Source organism: Phaethon aethereus (assembly GCF_964289735.1).
Source record: "Phaethon aethereus genome assembly, chromosome: 5".
NCBI classification, from domain to species: Eukaryota; Metazoa; Chordata; class Aves; order Phaethontiformes; family Phaethontidae; genus Phaethon; species Phaethon aethereus.
In genome coordinates, this window is record NC_138579.1 from 70,758,726 (window position 1) to 70,776,454 (window position 17,729).

Below are 17,729 nucleotides of genomic sequence, written 5' to 3' on the forward strand. Positions count from 1 at the left end.
CAGGGAGCCGGTGTGCTGCCTCTCGGGGTCATCCATCCCTGGGCAGGGTTGGGGGGGGCCATGGCTACCTCCCAGGGCAAGCGGCATCTCCCTGCCGCCCACCTATTTATTTTGTTTTGGTGTCGCCAGCCACGGGGCGGCAGAAGGTCCGTTCTCTTCGTTTCATTGCGGTGTGAAATAAAAGCGATGTAAAGATGAGGCGCCGGGGCCCGTGTGTCTGCTCTGTACCTGCTGGCCACGGAACATGGCATCGGGGCTTCCACCCACCAGCCCAGCCCTGGCCCCGGGGAGCTGTGGATGCAGGGACACGGCATCATATAGGGAGGTGGTCTTGGGGAACAGCAGTTGGGTCATGAGCAATTTAGGACATGTAGTGGTGGGGAAAAGAGCCTGGGCTGTCTCTGGGCTGAACTGCTGCTCTCAGGTACACGTTGATGCCAACATCAGCCCCTATATTGCGTGAGTGGTTAAACCTTTTGCAGAAGAGGACAGCTGTGGTGTTAGGGCAGGGATGGAGGGGGCATGGGGGCAGGAGGGGGAAAGCCACAGGCTTCAGAGAGCAGAGCATGGCCAGGGCAGCTCGGCCACCCTGCTGTCACCTTCGGGCTGGGCATGGGGTGAGGGCCATAGGTTTGGGGTGCTGAGCAGTGTGGGCTCAGCTTTGAGCTCCTGCAGCGCGGGGTGTGCGTGGATGGGAGAGCTGCTGTGTACACCGTGAGCCTGCTAGAGAGTTTTTTTGGCTCTACACCTCAGAAGTGATTTAGCAGCTGTAACACATCCATGATGGGAGAGTGCTTACCAGAGCAAGTGAGGGCTCTGTTTTGAAGCGAGTTTGCAAGGCCTCAGGGCCAGGGCTTGCCAGGCTTCCTACCCCTGACCTGTTCCTGGCCTGCATGCAACTTGGTTTTAGCTCACGTGTCTGTAACAGTAATTAGTTTCTAAGTGATCAGGTGCCTGTAACTAGTTTTACTTTTGTTATCTTGGCATAGCACAACCAGAGTTTTATAGAGATAGCAGTAACAAGCAGTTATTCTATATAAAATATTTACGACACTGACATGACAATGTAGTATAGAGGAAACATGGTCTTGGGATGATAGCAGCAGCCTTGAGAAGTGACAATGCAGGACGCAGTGCAGAGTACAGGCATGAAGGGGTAAGAGAGGGGGCTGAGGCTTGGCACCGGCGTCCCTGCAGCTATAAACAGCTTGGCCAGCCCCCGGTGCAGCGGCTCAGCCCAACATAAAATTATAAAAACATCAAACAACAAATAAAAACTTGGCAGAGAGCAGCGGGCTTGAGCTCACGTCACCCCACGCATCCCTTCCCAGCATGATGATGAGCACAGGCTAGAGCCCAGCAAGGAGCTACACCTTTAGATTGCGCTTCACCCACGTGCTGTGATTGCTATACACTGCTTAATACTGCAACATAAGTGCACTGCCGTGTCACCGGGCTGTGGCGAGCTCCCGGGCCACTTCAAATAACTTCAAATAAGTAAAACTTGTATTAAACATTAATAAACATCCATGAACATTCCACATGTGGAATATCTAAAAGAACCTGTTCAGAGAGCATTGGGCTCTCCGCTGCGGCCGCAGGCCCTACTGCGAGAAGATGCCCTTGAAGCGGACCTTGTCCTCGGCGTCCTTCTCGCGCAGGCGGGCTTCCAGGCTCCGCAGCTCCTTGGAGACGACGGGGCGCAACGAGGGGTCGAGGGCCAGCACTTTGGCAAAGTCAGCCTGCGCCTCCGTCACGTTCCACACCGCCGCGTGGGCTTTCCCTCGCTTGAAGTAGGCCTTTACATTGTCTGCAGGGAAAGAGCTGCTGGGCCAGCGGTGTGCGGGGGAGCCTCCCCGGTACCCACTTGCCCCATTGGCACCTGCTGTAGCCAGCCGGGCTGGCCCGCGGCTCCTTACCCTCGTATTTGTTGAGAATGGAGGAGCAGTGGTCCAGCACCTCGTAGTATTCCTCGCACTGCAGCTTGCACTGGCAGTAATTTAAGAGCAGGGGTGTGATCTTCTGGTCGAGCTCGATCCAGTCCGGAGAGCCAGGCTGCTCCTGCAGGACGAGATGGAAGGTAGAGACTGAGGGGAAGCTCCTGAGCCCTGCACTCCAGGAGGCATGTGGGGAGACCCGTGTGTACCCCAGAGAGGGGCTGGGGAGCCCCACCTTCATCTGCAGGTTCTTGAGACAGGCGATGGCATCGTAATATTTGGCAGCTGCCTCCTGCACCTTGCCCTGCCGGTACAGCTCGTTGCCCTCCTTGTGGATCAGGGGTACGGCCTGGAGCTTCTCCTCATCCGTCATGGCCCACGGGTCCTGCTGGTAGGAGCCGGGTGCCTCCACCTGCCGGCACCCCGTCATGAGGTCACAACTTCCCCCAACAACGCTATGGGCTTGGGGAAGAGTGGTTGGAATGCCGCCCGGTGCAGAAAGGGCCTGGGGGCGTAGGTCGAGAGCTGGCTGAAGATGAGCTGGCAGCGTGCCCACATGGCCAAGGCAGCCAATAGCCTCCTGGCTTATATCAGCACTAGTGTGGCCAGCAGGAGCAGGGCAGTGATCGTGCCCCTGTACTCGGCACTGGTGAGGCTGCACCTCGAATCCTGTGTTCAGTGTTGGGCCCCTCACTACAAGAAGGACATTGAGTTGCTGGAGTGTGTCCAGAGAAGGGCAACAAAGCTGCTGAGGGGTCTGGAGAACAAGTCTTACGAGGAGCGGCTGAGGGAACTGGGGGTGTTCAGTCTGGAGAAGAGGAGGCTGAGGGGAGACCTTATTGCTCCCTACAACTACCTGAAAGGGCATTGTGGTGAGGTGGGTGTCAGTCTCTTCTCCCAAGTAACAGGTCTTCCTCTTGACAGGACAAGAGGAAACGGCCTCAAGTTGCGCCAGGAGAGGTTTAGATTGGATGTTAGGAAAAATTTCTTCACTGAAAGGGTTGTCAAGCATTGGAACAAGCTGCGCAGGGAAGTGGTGGAGTCACCATCCCTGGAGGGATTTAAAAGACGTGTAGATGTGGCGCTGGGCTTGGCAGTGCTAGGTTAATGGTTGGACTTGATGATAATAAAAGTCTTTGCCAACCTAAATGATTCTGTGATTCTATTCTATGAGGGCAGAGCCTGTCTCCAGGCAGGGGAAGAGCCCCAGCGCCCTCCTGCCTGCAGCCACCACCTGGGGTTGGGTCCTTACGGCCATCCCCGAGCTCCTGCTGGCCAGGGACTGGGAGCAGGAGAGCCTCGGCTGCCCTGCCCCACGCTGGCACGAGCAGGTGCCTCACCTTGAGCACTTCGATGTCGAAGATGAGGGGCTGGGGGTTCTTCTGGAGCTCGTCGAGGTCGGGGTAGCCCAGGGAGTAGTGCTCGTGCAGCTGGGCGATGCTGCAGCAGTGCCGCTGCCCCTCCAGCGGGTCCTTCCCCGCCGCGATGTTGCGCAGGCTCTTGGACACCAGTGGGTAGAGCACCACGTGCTGTGGGGCAGGGGGGAGGCAGCGCTGGGCCGGGGTCGCACCGGGGTTTGGGGACGGGACCGGGACGCTCCCGGCCTCGCACCCCGGGAGCAATGAGGCGGCTGCGCCACCTGTGGGCGGGGCCCTCAACCCGCACGCCACGCCCCCAACCCGCACGCCACGCCCCCGTGTAGCAAATCACGCCTCCACTCCAGCTCCGCTCCTCCCGCCGGTCCCGCCCCCAACGCCCGGCCCCGCCCCACCTTGGCGTCGCAGCGGAAGCGGGCGCGCTCCCCCGGCCGCATGGTGCGCAGCGCCGCCTCCCACACCGGCAGCTTGAACTTCTTGCCGGCGATCAGCTCCATGGGCTTCCCCCGCGCCCGGCTGTCGTCCAGCGGCGTCTCCTCATCCCCGCACCGCAGGGTCCGGTAGTGGAAGGTGGCCTGAAAGGGAGAAATGGGGGGGGGCCCGCAGCGTCACCATGGCGACGGGGGGGCGCATGCGCGCCTCGTCCGCCCACCCCCTCCCCCCCAGCCCCGGGGCCGGCGGTGCGGCTCTGACCTTGGTGCCGTCGCGGAAGTCGGGCAGCGGCCCGGTGCCCTCCCGCAGCACCTCCTTGTGCACGCCGTCCGCCCGCAGCTGCTCGGCCTGCTGCGCCATCGTTCCCCCGCCGCACCCCGCCTCGCCTCGGCCGCCTCCGCCGCCGCTCGGCTCTTTCCGGAGCGACGCGGCCTCCCGGCGGCGCCCCCTGCCGGCGGAGAGTGCGCCCTGCGGGGGGCGGTGGCTCCGGGCAGCGGGCGGGGCCAGCCCCGGGCGGCGGCGGCGGCGGCAAGCGGCGGCGGGCCCGGTTCCCGCCCCCAGCGCCCCTTGAGGAGGCAAGGGAGGGATTCCAGAATAAAAACCTCCCGTGTCCCTCGGCCGCGACCCAGGAAGGGCCGCGGGGTGGGGCGGGGGGCGCTCCCGGTGTCCCCGGGGCCCGCGGCGAGGGTCACGTCCCGCCCCGGGGGCACCAAAGCCGCGTCGTCCCTGTCCTGGCAGCCCTGGCAGGGTCTCCAGCCCCGACGGCTCCCCGGGCGGACAGGCAGCCGTGGGAGGTCCGTGCCGCGCCATCGGGGACATCCCGGGTGGGACCAGCCCCACAAGCCGTCCCGGGGTGATGCGGGGACGTTTGCAGGTGGCGGGTCCCCAGCCCCTCACGGAGGCCGGTGGCACGTGGCAGTGCCGCCCGCGCTGCCTGCAGGTGTGTCCTCGCAGCCCCCGCAGGGTCTCGCCGCCGCTGCCGGCTGCCACCGCAGGTCGCTGGGCCCTTCCACCGCCGTCACGGTTTGGGGCCCTTATTGTGCTTTTGGTGGCTTTGCCTGGGCTTGCACACCTGCAGCCGTTCAATGCCAGCCCACATCGCCTGCTCCTCGCCCTGCTCCCTGTCCTCGCGGCCAGGCCGTGGCCACCGGCGCCGCTCAGCACCGACAGAGCCCACCAGGACCCATGGCCGTGGCTGGCTCAGCCCCATCCTCATCCTCGCACGCAACCGAGACCTCAAGGTTGCTCCTAATCCCTTCCACCTCCTGTGCTCATCGGTTTTTGCTGGTGCTCAGCCCCAGCTTAGCCAGGCGGGTGCCCCCGCGTGCCAAGTCGGCTCCGTGCCTGCCTCGGCGGCATCACCACGGGCAGATGCCAGTGCGCAAAAGCACGGCGTTATCGGTAGCACTGCAGGTGGCCGGGGAGCCGCGTGCGGTTGATGCCGACGCCGAGTCCCCGCCTGGGGGGAAACTGCCTCCTTCCTGCCTGCGCTGCGAGGCGAGCACGGGGGCACACCTGCAGGCAGCGCGGGCAGCAGTGCCATGTGCTGCCAGCCCCCGCGAGGGACCGAGGATGTGCCACCTGCAAACACCGTGGTGAGCCTGGGGGCTGCTTTCACCTTGGCATCCTCCCTGGGGTCTCCACGCACCCCTGGGGAGGGGAGGACCCCAAAGATGGGTGCCAGGGTCTTTGGGCTTCGCCCCGTGCCCATGCTGAGGGTGGTCCTATGGAGGCTTGGGGGTGAACCCTGTGACCATCAGGACTGGGTTCTTGCCAGGCTCCAGCAGTAGGGTCAGCCCCATGGGGGGACACGGGTGGGAAGGGAACATGCGCCCTGTGCCGGCGGCAGGTGCCCTGGGGAGGGCTGGGTCCCTCGAGTGACATCCGGGCGCCGACCCACCATGGTGAGGTGTGTGACGCCAGAAGCGGAGCCGAGCCTCATATTTGGGCACGGAGCAGGTTATTGGAGGCCGGGGCCCCGCCAGCCGGGAGATAACCCGCCTGATAACGGCTCAAACGGTGCTGCCGCCTCCATTGGCCCCCGGCTGCGGCGCTGCCTATATATCACCCACCTCGCGCCGGGGGGTCCGGGACGGCAGGATGGTGCCCGTCAGGGTGCTGGGGCTGCTCCTGTGCGTGCAGCTCTGCAGGGGTGAGCGCTGGGGCAGGGGGCAGCTGTGGGGCAGGGGGCAGGGACCCTCCCCAGCCCCAAGCCGGGCTCAGCACCCTCCTTGCCGCAGGCGCCGGGGAGGTGCGGCTGGTGGGCAGCGGCGAACGCTGCGCCGGTCGGGTGGAGGTGAAGCACAATGGCGAGTGGGGCTCCGTCTGCATCTATGACTTCGACTGGGATGCCAACTGGGCCATCGTGGTGTGCCGGCAGCTGGGCTGTGGCCCAGTGGCCAAGGCGTCATCCTACGCCCCGTTCGGGCAGGGCACCGGCCGGATCTGGCTCCAGCCCTTCTTCTGTCGGGGCAACGAGGCATTGCTGGAGGACTGTCCCCATTTCGGCTGGGGAGAGCACTTCTGTGGCCACGAGTGGGACGTGGGGGTGACCTGCGCAGGTGAGGTGTTGTGGGATGGCCGTGCCGGGACACCCGCCACGTGCCGGGGCATCCCCTGGCAGGGCTGAGGCCGTGCCGATGCCCCGGTGCAGAGGCGGTGGAGCTGAGGCTGGTGGCCGGCGGGGGTCCCTGTGCCGGGAGGGTGGAAGCGAAGCTGCGGGGACGCTGGGGCTCGGTGGCAGATGACAACTGGGACATGCAGGATGCTGAGGTGGTGTGCCAGCACCTGGGCTGCGGCTCGGCCGCTGGTGCCTACATTGGCAGCACCCACTTCGGCAAAGGGGACGGGCCCATCAACCTGGCTCTGGTCGACTGCCATGGAGATGAAGCCGCCCTCTGGGACTGCGAGATCCGCGGCTGGGGACCCTACAACGGCATTCACGACTTCGACACCGCCGTCGTCTGCCAGGGTAGGAGCTGGGCGGTGCGGAGGATGTGCCAGTCCTGGCACATCCCTCGCCACGACCCCTGCGCCTCTCCCGGCAGGGTTTGCCCGGCTGGTCGGTGGTGACGGTGCCTGCGCCGGGCGGCTGGAGGTGCGGAGGGGCCAAGTCTGGACCAGCGTCTGCGAGGACCACGTGGACATCAAGGCTGCCCAGGTGGTCTGCCGGGAGCTGGGCTGCGGTGCAGCGCTGGCCGTCCCGGGCACCGGCCGGTTTGAGGCAGGAACGGGGCCGTTCTGGGAGGGGGGGTTCGAGTGCACCGGCACCGAGCCGCTCCTCACCGCCTGCGCCCGGCAGCTGCCCCGCGGCCAGGGCTGCGCCGCCCACGCCAGCATCATCTGCTCCCGTAAGCGCTGGGGACGCTGGGGGGGTGTTGGTGGGGTTCCCGCACCATCGTCCCCCCAACGCCCTTTCTGCCGCAGCCTACACGGGTTTCCGTCTGGCACAGAACAGCTCGGGCTGCGCCGGGCGGGTGGAGGTGGAGGCGGGGGGGACATGGGGGTCCCTCTGCGCCACCGGCTGGGACCTGCCCGACGCCCACGTCCTCTGCCATCACCTCGGCTGTGGCCCCGCTGCCGCCGTGCCCCCGGGAGGCTCCTTCGGTGAGGGGAATGGGCCGCTGCGGCGGGATGCCTTTGGCTGCAGCGGGAGCGAGCAGCACCCGGGCGAGTGCCCCACGGCGGTGCTGGGAGAGCCCGCCTGCCCCCCCGGCCACGCCGCCGCCGTCAACTGCTCAGGTCTGTATGGCACCTGCCGGGAAAAGCCTCAAGGGGCTTTTGGGAAACCCCCAAAATTGTGAGCAGAGGCTGCAACGCCATTTCGGGGCGAGGGGAGGGCTGAGCCGGGACCCCGCCATCCCCTCAGGGCCTCTACGCCACTGGTGCTGTGGCCCCATGGCCCCGCTGGCGATTTTGCAGGCATTGCCGAGCCCCTGCGGCTGGTGGAGGGGGAGAGCCGGTGCGACGGGCGGCTGGAGGTTGCCACAAGCCCCGGGGCCTGGGCCCGTGTGCCGGCGGGGCCGTGGGACACCTGGGGTGCCAGGGTGGTGTGCCGGCAGCTGGGCTGTGGTGTGCCGGAGAAGGTCTACGCCGTGCCGGGCTCGGGCACCGCGGGGCTGCAGCGGCTGCGGTGTGCCGGCACCGAGGAGAACCTGGCCCAGTGCAACGTCTCGGGGACGGCCGCCGAGCCGACCGGCAGCCCCGAGGAGGTAGCCATTGTCTGCTCGGGTGAGTGTGCGGGAAGGGCCGGGGGTGCCGGCACCCCAAGCGGCCGTGCCAGCCCGGTCCCCTCCGTGCCCTGCAGGCAGCCGGCGGGTGAGGCTGGCGGGCAGCGCCGGGCGCTGTGCTGGGCGGGTGGAGGTCTACGTCAATGGCACCTGGGCCACCGTCTGCCAGGAAACCTGGGACCTCCCAGACGCCACCGTCATCTGCCGGCAGCTGGGCTGCGGAACGGCGCTGGCGGCACCCGGATCGACTCGCTTCGGTCCCGGCGCAGGGCCGCTGTGGCCGGATGCTGGTGGCTGTGCCGGGACCGAGGCGTCACTCTGGGACTGCCCGGCCTCGGCACCGGGCGGCTGCCAGCGCGGTGGCGGGGCGGGAGCCATCTGCTCAGGTCAGTGAGCCCCCAGATCGGGGACCGGGGGGACCATCCCCCCGGGGGGGTGCCTGGCCCAGTCGTGCTGTGACCCCCCCCCCCCCCCGCACCCCTTGCAGAGCAGCTCTCCCTGCGGCTGGTGGGCAGCGGCGGCCGCTGCAGAGGGCACCTGGAGGTGCTCTACAATGGCACCTGGGGCCGCGTGTGCGCCAACGGCACCAGCCCCGCCACAGCCACCGCCGTCTGCCGGCAGCTGGGCTGCGGGGACGGGGGGAGGCTGGCAGCCGCCCCCGCCTGGGACCCAGCCCCTGCCTGGCTGGCCTGGGTGGGCTGCGAGGAGGGGGCCCGCTCGCTCTGGGGCTGCCCCTCGGCGCCCTGGCACCTGCAGGCCTGCAGCCCCGACGGTGATGCCCACGTCGCTTGTGACGGGGACAGTGACGGCACGAGCGGGACGCCCACCCCGTCCCCGGGCAGCCACTGCCCGGAGGGTGCCACTTGCACAGGTAGCTCTGCCCGTGCCGGCAGCCCCCTGCGCCGGGCTGGCCGGAGTCCCCCTCCTCACGCCGCCCGGCGATGTCCCCGCAGGCGTCCCCGGCAGCGCCGCACCAGCGGCAGCGGTGGGGGCTGTGCCGGCGCTCACGGTCCTGTGCGTGGTCCTGGGGATGCTGCTGTGCCTGGCCCTGGGCGCCCTGGCCGTGCAGGCGTGCCGCGCCCGGGCTCGGCGCCGAGGTGGGTCCCGGCGGGTCGGTGCCGGCGCAGAGCCGGTTTGGGGGTCCTGGGCCTCCCTGCTGCGCGGTGGCTCAGTGGGTGGGTGGCGGGTGACCCTGGTGCCACCCACGGTCCCCATGGCCCCAGGTGAGTGCTGCCTGTCATTGCAGGCCCTGGCAGAGCCGCGGACGCCATCTCTGATGCCATCTATGAGGAGCTGGACTACACCGTGATGCCGGAGCACCAGGAGGTGCCCAGTCGCTCAGGTCAGTGCAGCCCCTCCCTGTGCCCGGCAGCTCTCCCCAAGGTGGGGGGCTCTGCCCCATCACCCCACCACAGCACCGGGTCCTGGTGGTGCGTCACCAGCTCGTCCCCGCGGCGTGGGGGTGTCCCCCAGTCCCACTGTGGCCACACTCTGCGGTTGGGGGCCGTGCTGCCCGCAGTGCCGGCTCCGGCCACCCCGAATGCCCCGTCCTCCCCCTGCCAGGCTCCCCGTCAGAGAGCGTGGGGACAAAGCTGCCATACTACCCCGGGGACAGCATGGAGGAGAGGGACCCCAAGGCAGCCCCAGGTAGGGGCACGGGGGCAGGAACCTGGCGGGGAGCCCTGGGGAGAGGGGACACGGCCCGGTGCTGGGCAGCCAAAGGGCCGTGGCCACCCCTCGCCCGGGTGAGCCCGCGTGTGGCGAAGCATCGTCTTTCCCTGCTGATTAATCCCTGCTGCAGCTCTGGCTGAGAGCCTGCAGCCCCAGTGCCACCAGGACATCCCTGGTGGCATGGCCGGAGGGGGGTGGCACAGCCAGACCCCTGCCACGGCCTCCAGTTCATTCTGGTCCACCCCCCTGCCTGTCCCAGACTCCCCTGCCCTGCCCAAGCACGGCCCCCCGGATGGCTACGACGATGCCGCAGCCGTGCCGGAAGAGCCCCTTGCTCCCAGTGCTGGGGCATCTCTGAGGGGGTGGCACGGAGCAGCTGTGTCCCACCCACAGGTAAGAGGGGCCACGGCCACCCTGTCACCTGGAGAGCCACGTGCAGGGGGCTTGGCGGCTGTGGCGGGCAGGGAGCAGGCAGCAAATCCACGGGGGCTGCGGCGAGACTCTGGCCAGGGTCTGGCAGGAGGGACACGAAGTGGTCCCCTAAGGCACCGGCCTTTGCTGTCCCTAAGCTGGGAGCTGCCCCCCGCAAGTCCCCCAGGAGCCACAAGGAACCCCCCAGCACAGCCCCCGGGTGACACAGACTATGATGATGTCGGCATCGACACCCTGCAGACATTGCTGTGAGGACGCCCGGGCCACGCTGCGGGAGTCCCTGGGGTACGCGGGCAGGGTGGTGGGGCTCCGTCCCCAAGAAGGGGTGGCCTCGGCCACAGAGGAGGTCACCTCTCCCTGCCCAGGACCGCAGCAAAACAGCTCCCGCGTCCCTCCTGCCGCTGGGGCGAGCAGTGCTGCGGGGTTTTTTTATTCTTTCACTGTGATTTTATCTTTTTTTTTTAATATTAAAACCCAAAACTGGCTGGACACTCGCTTCCAAGGCTGGCACCTCGCTCCCGGGTACGTCAGCCAGCCTTCGGGGATGTGGGGCAGGAGCTGGACCCACGGACGTGTCCCTGGGCATGGCGGAACAGGGGAAGGACGGGAAGGGGCACAGGGGGATTCCTGGGCCTGGACACAGGGCCTTTATTTGGCATCAGGAAACACCCACAACTCTTCGCACTGACACACGAAGGGAAACGGGAGAGGGAAGGACCCGACCAGCTCTGCCCCGACCCCCAGCGGACGCAGGCAGGGCCTCCTCCCGTGTGCCCCCATGCGTGGGGCAGGCTCAAACCCACAGAAGCTTCTCCTCCGCTTCAGCAGCACCAAGAATTGGGCTAGAACTGGCTCCGGTTCTCGCAAGGACCTCTCCTAAAGGAGGGGAGTGCCTTCCTGCCCGCCGGCCCCCCCGTGCCCGGCAGGATGCCGCGGTGGAAGAGCAGCCAGGCCATGGCCCCCGCCTGTGGCACGTCCTGCTCCAGGAGGTACCCGATCTTCAGGTCGGGCTTCAGTGCCCGCAGGGCAGCCAGCTCCTGCAGCGCTTCCTTGTTTAACCCGGCCGTGCTCAGTCTTTAAATAGAGGAAGAAAAGGAGAAAAGCTGTTAAAACCACCCTCTGCTCTCCTGGGCGCCAGGATGCTGGTATCCCTCTCCCCATCCGGCAGCGTCCGACCCCAAGGTGCCAGCACGGGGATGCCGGGATGGAAGGGGGATGTGCCAGGCACCTTACCCCAGCGCCCGCAGCGAGCAGGCGGGATGCCGGAGCTGCCGGCAGAGCTGCAGGACGCCGCCAGCTCCCAGCTCGTTGTCGCTCAGGTCCAGGCAGGTGAGGCTGGGGGTCTCCGCCAGCCCGGCGGCCAGGGCTGGGCAGCAGGCGCCCGTCAGCCGGCAGCTCCCCAGCCTGCGGGACCAAGACAAATGGGGATTTGACCGGCCGGTTGGCAAGCTGCGCCGGGTGGGAAGGAGGGAGCGCCAGCCCGCCCCACGGCCCCTTACCGCAGCGTCCGTAGCTGGCAGGCGCGGCGCTGGAGCCCCTCGCACAGCAGCTGCACGCCGGCGTCGCGCAGGCCCTCGCTGAAGGCCAAGTCCAGCTCCTCCAGGTGCGGGCTGGTGCCCAGCACGGCGGCGAGGTCCTCGCAGCAGGCGCTGGTGAGGCGGGAGTACCACAGCCTGCCGGGGACCCGCAAGGAAGACCCTCAGAGCCGGCCCGAGGGCCCCCCGGCGCCACCCCACCACGGCGATGGTCCCCACCCTGGTGCCACTGCTTTCGAGCTCCTCACCCTGGGAGAGTGAGACAGAGGGACGATGCCACCCCAGAGGGGCTCTTTTGGGGGTACCTCCCCAGCGTTCCGCTCCACCCCGTGGGTTTGGCCGCCTGGGAGGTGCCCGCGGGGTGCCGGGAGGACGCCCGGGGGTGTTGTGTCGCTCACCGCAGGACGCGCAGGCGGCAGCCCGGCTGCTGCAGCCCCTCGCAGAGCAGGCGCACGCCGCCGTCGCCCAGCTCCAGCCGGGCCAGGCTGGGGTGTCCGGCCAGCAACGCCGCCAGGTCCGCGCAGCAGCTCACTGACAGCCCGCACCACTGCAGGCTGCGGGGAGAGACGCAGAGAACGGACCAGCTTGTCACACCTGCCCCAGCTGCCCACCCCCTTGCCAGCTGGCCAATCAGTGTGGAGGGACCACACCCACCCACTGTATGGCCAATCAGTGTTGAGGGACCACACCCACCCCACAGCCTATCAGCATGGAGGAACCACACCTACCCACCATATGGCCAATCAGCTTGGAGGGGCTTCACCCACCTGCCCATACCATGGCCAATCAGCTTGGAGGGACCACACCCACCCATGAACCAATCAGAACGGAGGGACCACACCCCACCCACCATATGGCCAATCAGAACGGAGGGACCACACCCACCCGCAGCCAATGGGGGCCCGGCCCCACCCCTCAGCCAGGTGCCCATAGTCCCAGGGAGCAGCTGGGTGCTGTGGGGACCTGGCGGCAGCACCGCGGCTGCGGTTTTGGCCCAGCGCTGAGCGCAGGCCTCTTACCGGAGCGCCTGCAGGTCGCTGCCCGGGTGCCGCAGTGCCCGGCAGAGCGCGTGGATGGGGGAGTGCAGCTCCTGCCGCTCAGCGACGGGATGGGGACGGGGATGGGGATGGGGATGTCCTCCGGCTCCCGAAGCACCGGAGCTGCAGGAAGATGAAGCCCTGATGGGCACGGGCAGCCCTCACCGGCACCGGGAGCTCCCGGCTTCGATGCCGGCTCACGAACTCCCTCAAGCAGAGCTGGCCACCAGCTCACGGGAGTTTCCTCTGGAGTTTCCTCCGTGGCTTTGGAGATGCAAAGGATCGCAGGCATTACTGATGGAGTCACCTGCTCTCAAGCAAAGCTCGGGGCACACTTAAAATTTCAGTACCGGGGATCTCCCTTCGGATGCGAGAAGCGGGGCGTGAAGCCAAACCGAGACCCGGGCGCAGAGGGGCCTGTTCAGGCTGGGGAAGCTGAGCTGAGGTGCTCCATCTCCATCAATCCCACCGCATGCCCGTGTGATCCTTATCCTCCCACAATTCTCCCCAAGAAAAAGTAAAATCCTCTGCTGAGGAATGAAACGCCCAGTGAAAGGACAAGCAGGTCCTCAGGTGGAAGGAGCTGAAATGCTCATCCTTTGGGGTAGAGAAGGAGGATTCTTTGCGATTTTGGGTTGCTAGAGTAGAGGGGGGCAGTACTTACCGAGGCACCGATGTGGCCGGGTCCTCCCTGGGATCTTGCTGGTCAAAGGAGCATCCTCGGAGGGTGACGCAACCCAGCCCTGCCCACTGCCTGATGCAGAAGGAAAGAGCCACTTGGTCGTACAGGGTCAACTTGATATCCTGCAAGTCTATGCCGGTGAAATGACTCAATGCGCTTTGTGCAAAGCTTTTCTCGTTCAACTCGAACAAAAAATGGAAAGTGTCCAACTCGGTAACCTTCAGTGCTTGGCTGGGATGGGAGATGCCTCTGTGCCTCCACTGAAGCCACCTCAGCATATCTTCCCTGGCTTGAGGTGAAATTCTGCACCCAATGGTTTTGTCTGCGTATTCTATGGATTTTTGGCTTAGCAGACCAAACAGGAAGCACACTGTTAAGTTCAAATCCTTCCTGGACTTGCTATAGCTTTCTAATAACATATTTACATCCTTCACAGGAGTCCCTGAGTCGCCGACCATTTCTTCATCATCCTCCAGAACGTAAAACATTGCTGCAAAAAACTCCTGGAGGTGCAGGTGGGTGAAGCTATAGACGTTCCCATGGTCTACACCTTTCTTTGAGATTTTCTCATTAAGGAAGAGAGGGAGAAGGTCTGGCTGGTCCAAGCCACGGTCCTTGATTTCCTTCTCCTCAAAGAGGACCTTGTGCTTCCAGATGCCGTCAGCAGCCAAGGAGCAAAGCTTGTGCAGGAACTGCTGGAGGTCCTGCGGGTCGTCCCTGTCTCTACACTTCATTAACCAGGAGAGGTAAAACACGCTCATCCACGTGGTAGCTTTAGAGCACTCAATGAGGTTTTTCTTCTTGCAAAGCTCTTGTTCAAGGATGGTGCAGACAGTCCAGCTCATGACAGGGATGGCACACAAGCTGTAGAGGATCTTATTGCCTCTGGCAAACCTGAAGGCCATGTCGGCTTTATTGTCGTTCTCAAAATACCTGTGGAAATACTCCTCCCTCATGGCTGCCGAAAATCCCAGTATTTCTGCATAATACTCCCCCTCCAGGCACCGCCCCAGGCTTTGAAGAGATGTTGGCCTCGTGGTAATGAGCAAGGAGGACTCAGGGAGAACAGTCTTCTTCAACAAGCTCATCAGGGTGGTTTCCAGTGGCTTCACTTCCCTGGGATCGGAGCTCAGCTCATCTTCAGGCTGAACCAAGGAAAATCCCAGGGCCTCGAAGCCATCAAAAATGAACAGGATCTTCTTCTGGTCATCCAGGATCTTCCCAGCTGGCATCTGCCTGTGAGGGCAGCACTTTGCAACCAGGTCTGCCACGCTCGCTTCCTTGGTATAGGCAATGTCTTTACAGTCTATGCAGAAGACTTAGTCAAACTGCGCGTAGGGGGTCCCTTCCACCCACTCCACCATCGCCTTCCTGACCGTCATCGTCTTCCCCATCCCTGGGGCCCCCACCAGCACCACGACCTGCGGCGTTTGCCCATCTTTGTCGGGTTTAAACAGCGTCTGCGTGGTGATTGTGGTCGTGGCTGGTCCATTGCCAGCGTTGGCACATCCACAGCTGGCACCCACAGCTTCATGCTCACCTCCGCGCTTGCTCCAAGGCCTCCTGGCGATGGTCAGGTCAGCGTAGCGGCTGCTGACGGACAGGTTCTCCCCAAGACAGGAGTTCACTTCTTTGTACCGGAGGAACTCCCGGACCACGTGCTCTCTGTATTTCCGCTTGTACTCTACACCGGTGAGAAGCAGAGTCAGTCCCAAGCACAGCCAGATTCCCGAGGAGCTCCTAACCAGCCCGACCGTGCTCCCAACACTCCAACGGGACACTTGTTTCAATGCTCAGGGCTTTCCTAAGCCTGGCAGAAGCAATAAAGACATCGTCTGTGAGAATTTAGGGCCTCTGGTCAGTTAAGGAGGTCCTTCTCTCCTGGGTTCCCCCCATCATCCTGATCCATCATCCCCTGTTTTAACCAGCCTGCGATCCTCATCCACCCTGGGCCACCTGCAGCCTCCAGCCCCCTCTGCTCACGCCCCTGGGGCCAGAGGCACCATCCCCGGGCTCCTGGGGCTGCCTCCGGCTCCAAAGCGTTACCAAATGTGAGCTCTGCGGAGATGTTCCTAATCCCCATCCCAGGAGGAAAGGACCTGCCCAGCTGCCTGCCAGGCAGTGCTGAGAGCTGCAGACTCTTCTCCGGGGACAGAGGAGCCCGGCAGTAAGTGGGGACAGCAAGAGGAGAGGTCACTACAGCCCCCGCACTAACAGGATCACAGCGGGACATCTCAGTGTTTCCAGGCTCCCCGGAGAAGCCGAAACCCGCTCTTACCAACTTCTACCCATCTCCAGGATCACCCAAGGGAAAAAGAGACACAGAAAAGCAAAACGTACGTTGGCTCCCTACCGTTCACCTTCTCATCCAGGAGTTTCTCAGCAAGGTCTCTCTGGTTCATCTCTTTGAACAACCCGATCGCTATGTCCATCGCGGTGTCTTCGCTGTAGTTCTTGCCCATGCAGCTGGCAAGCGCGCAAGGGTGGGTGGCTTTCGCCAGCGAATCCTTGGGGATGTTCCATCCTCCTTCCACGTGAACCTCCGATAACTTCACCTTAAACTCCTGAAAGTCTTTAGGTGCAAGACCCTGCAGCACTCGTAAGAGACCAGCTAACGCACGCTCTTCCCCTGCCATCGCAGATGTCTCCTGAAAATACCAAAGGTTAGAAATCACGGCTACGCCGTGGCAAGAGGTTTTAGAGCTGGGCACCGGGTTTGTCCCATACAGCCTGGTCCCAGTCACCCCAGCGTTGCAAGGTCACAAGGGTTGTGGGCGCTGCAGGATCTGGCACCGTGGAGTCGTCCCCCCCTGGGATGGGGCACAGGAGAGAGGAAAAACACCCGAAAAAGCATCCTGGGAGCTTCTAACCAGACTGGGAGCTGCGGCCCCTCGGGGCAGAGTCCCCCCAGCCCCGGGGACAGCCCAGTGCCCACGGTCCCGCCTGCGCCATCCCTCGGCACGGCATGGCCGGCCGTGCCACGATGCACTCACCGTGCCGCCCGGGCGGCGGGATGGCGGGATGCTGCCGGAAGGGCTCAGGCGCTGCCCGAAATCCCCGTCCCACGTACAGGCAGGGTTTCACTTTTGAACGGCAGTCCGGCATCCGGCACACCCTTCTTCCTTCCCCGCCACGGGGCAGCTCGCCGCCCGGCCCCCACGAAACCACCTTGGGTGTATGATTTAATGCCCGAAGGACTCCTGGCATTAAGCCCCCAAGGAAGATGCTGATTTGGGGGAGAAAAGGCGGCTTTAGGAAAGCCGATGCTCGCAGATGCCGCAGCCCCTCTCCTGCCTCTCGCCCCGCCGGTGCTGGCAGCTCACCCTCCTCCTAACAACAGGTCGTGGGTTTGGCTGAAAAACCACCGAGCTCCTGAATTTCTGACCCTTCCGGAGTAACGGCGCTTTGCTCGGGGTTCCCAAGCCTTTTACTAGGCTTGTCTTGGTAAGAAAAGTCACGGAGCCTTCTCCTCCTTCCTCTTTGGGACTCCTTATTTCTGGCATCACTCTTCTCCTCCCCATTTCCAGTCTCCCGTGTCTTTAGGAGGCAAGTACCATCCCGCAGCTCTCCGGGAGCAGATCCGGATGGGATTAGTTTTCTGTAAATTCAGGAAATCGGAGGGAAGCTGCAGTTTCCCGCAAGAGATTACTGTCTGCTGCAGCTTTCACCCTGCATGCTCCTGGATGCAGGGCGGGGGACCTCCAAGGGGACCCCATCACAGGCAACGTGAAGCTAAATTTAGATGCTTGCAAAAGCAGAGTAGGGTAGAGAAATTAAAAATAGCTGCAGGAAATGGAGAGTTAGACCGGGAGCTGTCAGAGGAAGAGGATTATCAGGGTGATATGTATGAAAGGGAAAGGAAAAAGGAGCTGGGAACAACTGTTGCTGTCCCAGTGTAAGAGCTATCCCGGGGCCTGTGAGACTGCAAAAATACGGCAGAGCTGTGGATTGGAGCGTAGCACTTCTAGAAACGTCTTCAAGCCTTGGATCAAATGGAAATGAAATAGCTCAACGCTTAGGGCTTGTGCTACACCAGCCTCTACTCCGACGTGCGCTAAGGGACCTTACGCCCTGCTTGCGTTAAGCCAGATTGCCCAGCAGGTCGGTAAGAAACCAGCAGCACAAAGATGGATCCAGAAACGGGGAGAAGATGGAGGAGATTTTTCTGAAGCAATGCAGAATTGCTAAGGTGCCAGCGCGATGCCATGTCCTATCCCCCCAGCCCTTTGCTGGCGAAGCACAGGCGGCTCTGGAACTCGCTGCCCAAACGCAGGGAAGCCTCCCTGGGCTTGGCTGGTAGAGATCGAACGGAGGGGTGCTAGTAGTTATGGCCTGGGTTCAGGAGAAAAGGGGAAAATTTAACACGGGCCAAGCAGGACCCGTGGCTTCCAGTAATGA

General features: G+C 64.0%; 3 protein-coding genes across 3 annotated transcripts; 1 reads left to right on the forward strand and 2 right to left on the reverse strand.

Moving 5' to 3' along the window:
• Positions 1–1,580: 1,580 nt before the first annotated feature.
• On the reverse strand, positions 1,581–4,105 carry AIP (AHR interacting HSP90 co-chaperone; the record flags this gene model as incomplete). Its single annotated transcript, XM_081999885.1, has 6 exons — positions 1,581–1,810; positions 1,920–2,061; positions 2,173–2,349; positions 3,278–3,466; positions 3,709–3,888; positions 3,962–4,105. 6 exons carry the CDS (start codon positions 4,103–4,105, stop codon positions 1,605–1,607), a joined length of 1,038 nt encoding a protein of 345 aa, XP_081856011.1. The 3' UTR covers positions 1,581–1,604.
• Positions 4,106–5,845: 1,740 nt separating this feature from the next.
• On the forward strand, positions 5,846–10,946 carry LOC309405460 (antigen WC1.1-like; the record flags this gene model as incomplete). The annotated part of the gene is made up of 12 exons (XM_082000229.1): positions 5,846–5,897; positions 5,986–6,306; positions 6,399–6,716; positions 6,793–7,095; positions 7,172–7,486; positions 7,667–7,979; positions 8,056–8,360; positions 8,462–8,845; positions 8,928–9,071; positions 9,221–9,316; positions 9,538–9,621; positions 9,776–10,946. 12 exons carry the CDS (start codon positions 5,846–5,848, stop codon positions 10,327–10,329), a joined length of 3,189 nt encoding a protein of 1,062 aa, XP_081856355.1. The 3' UTR covers positions 10,330–10,946.
• Positions 10,920–15,967, reverse strand: RNH1 (ribonuclease/angiogenin inhibitor 1; the record flags this gene model as incomplete). Its single annotated transcript, XM_082000230.1, is given in 8 exon segments — positions 10,920–11,151; positions 11,311–11,481; positions 11,577–11,750; positions 12,011–12,166; positions 12,632–12,772; positions 13,314–14,650; positions 14,654–15,015; positions 15,685–15,967. Coding segments are annotated over 8 exon segments (2,856 nt in total).
• Between the last annotated feature and the right edge of the window lie 1,762 nt (positions 15,968–17,729).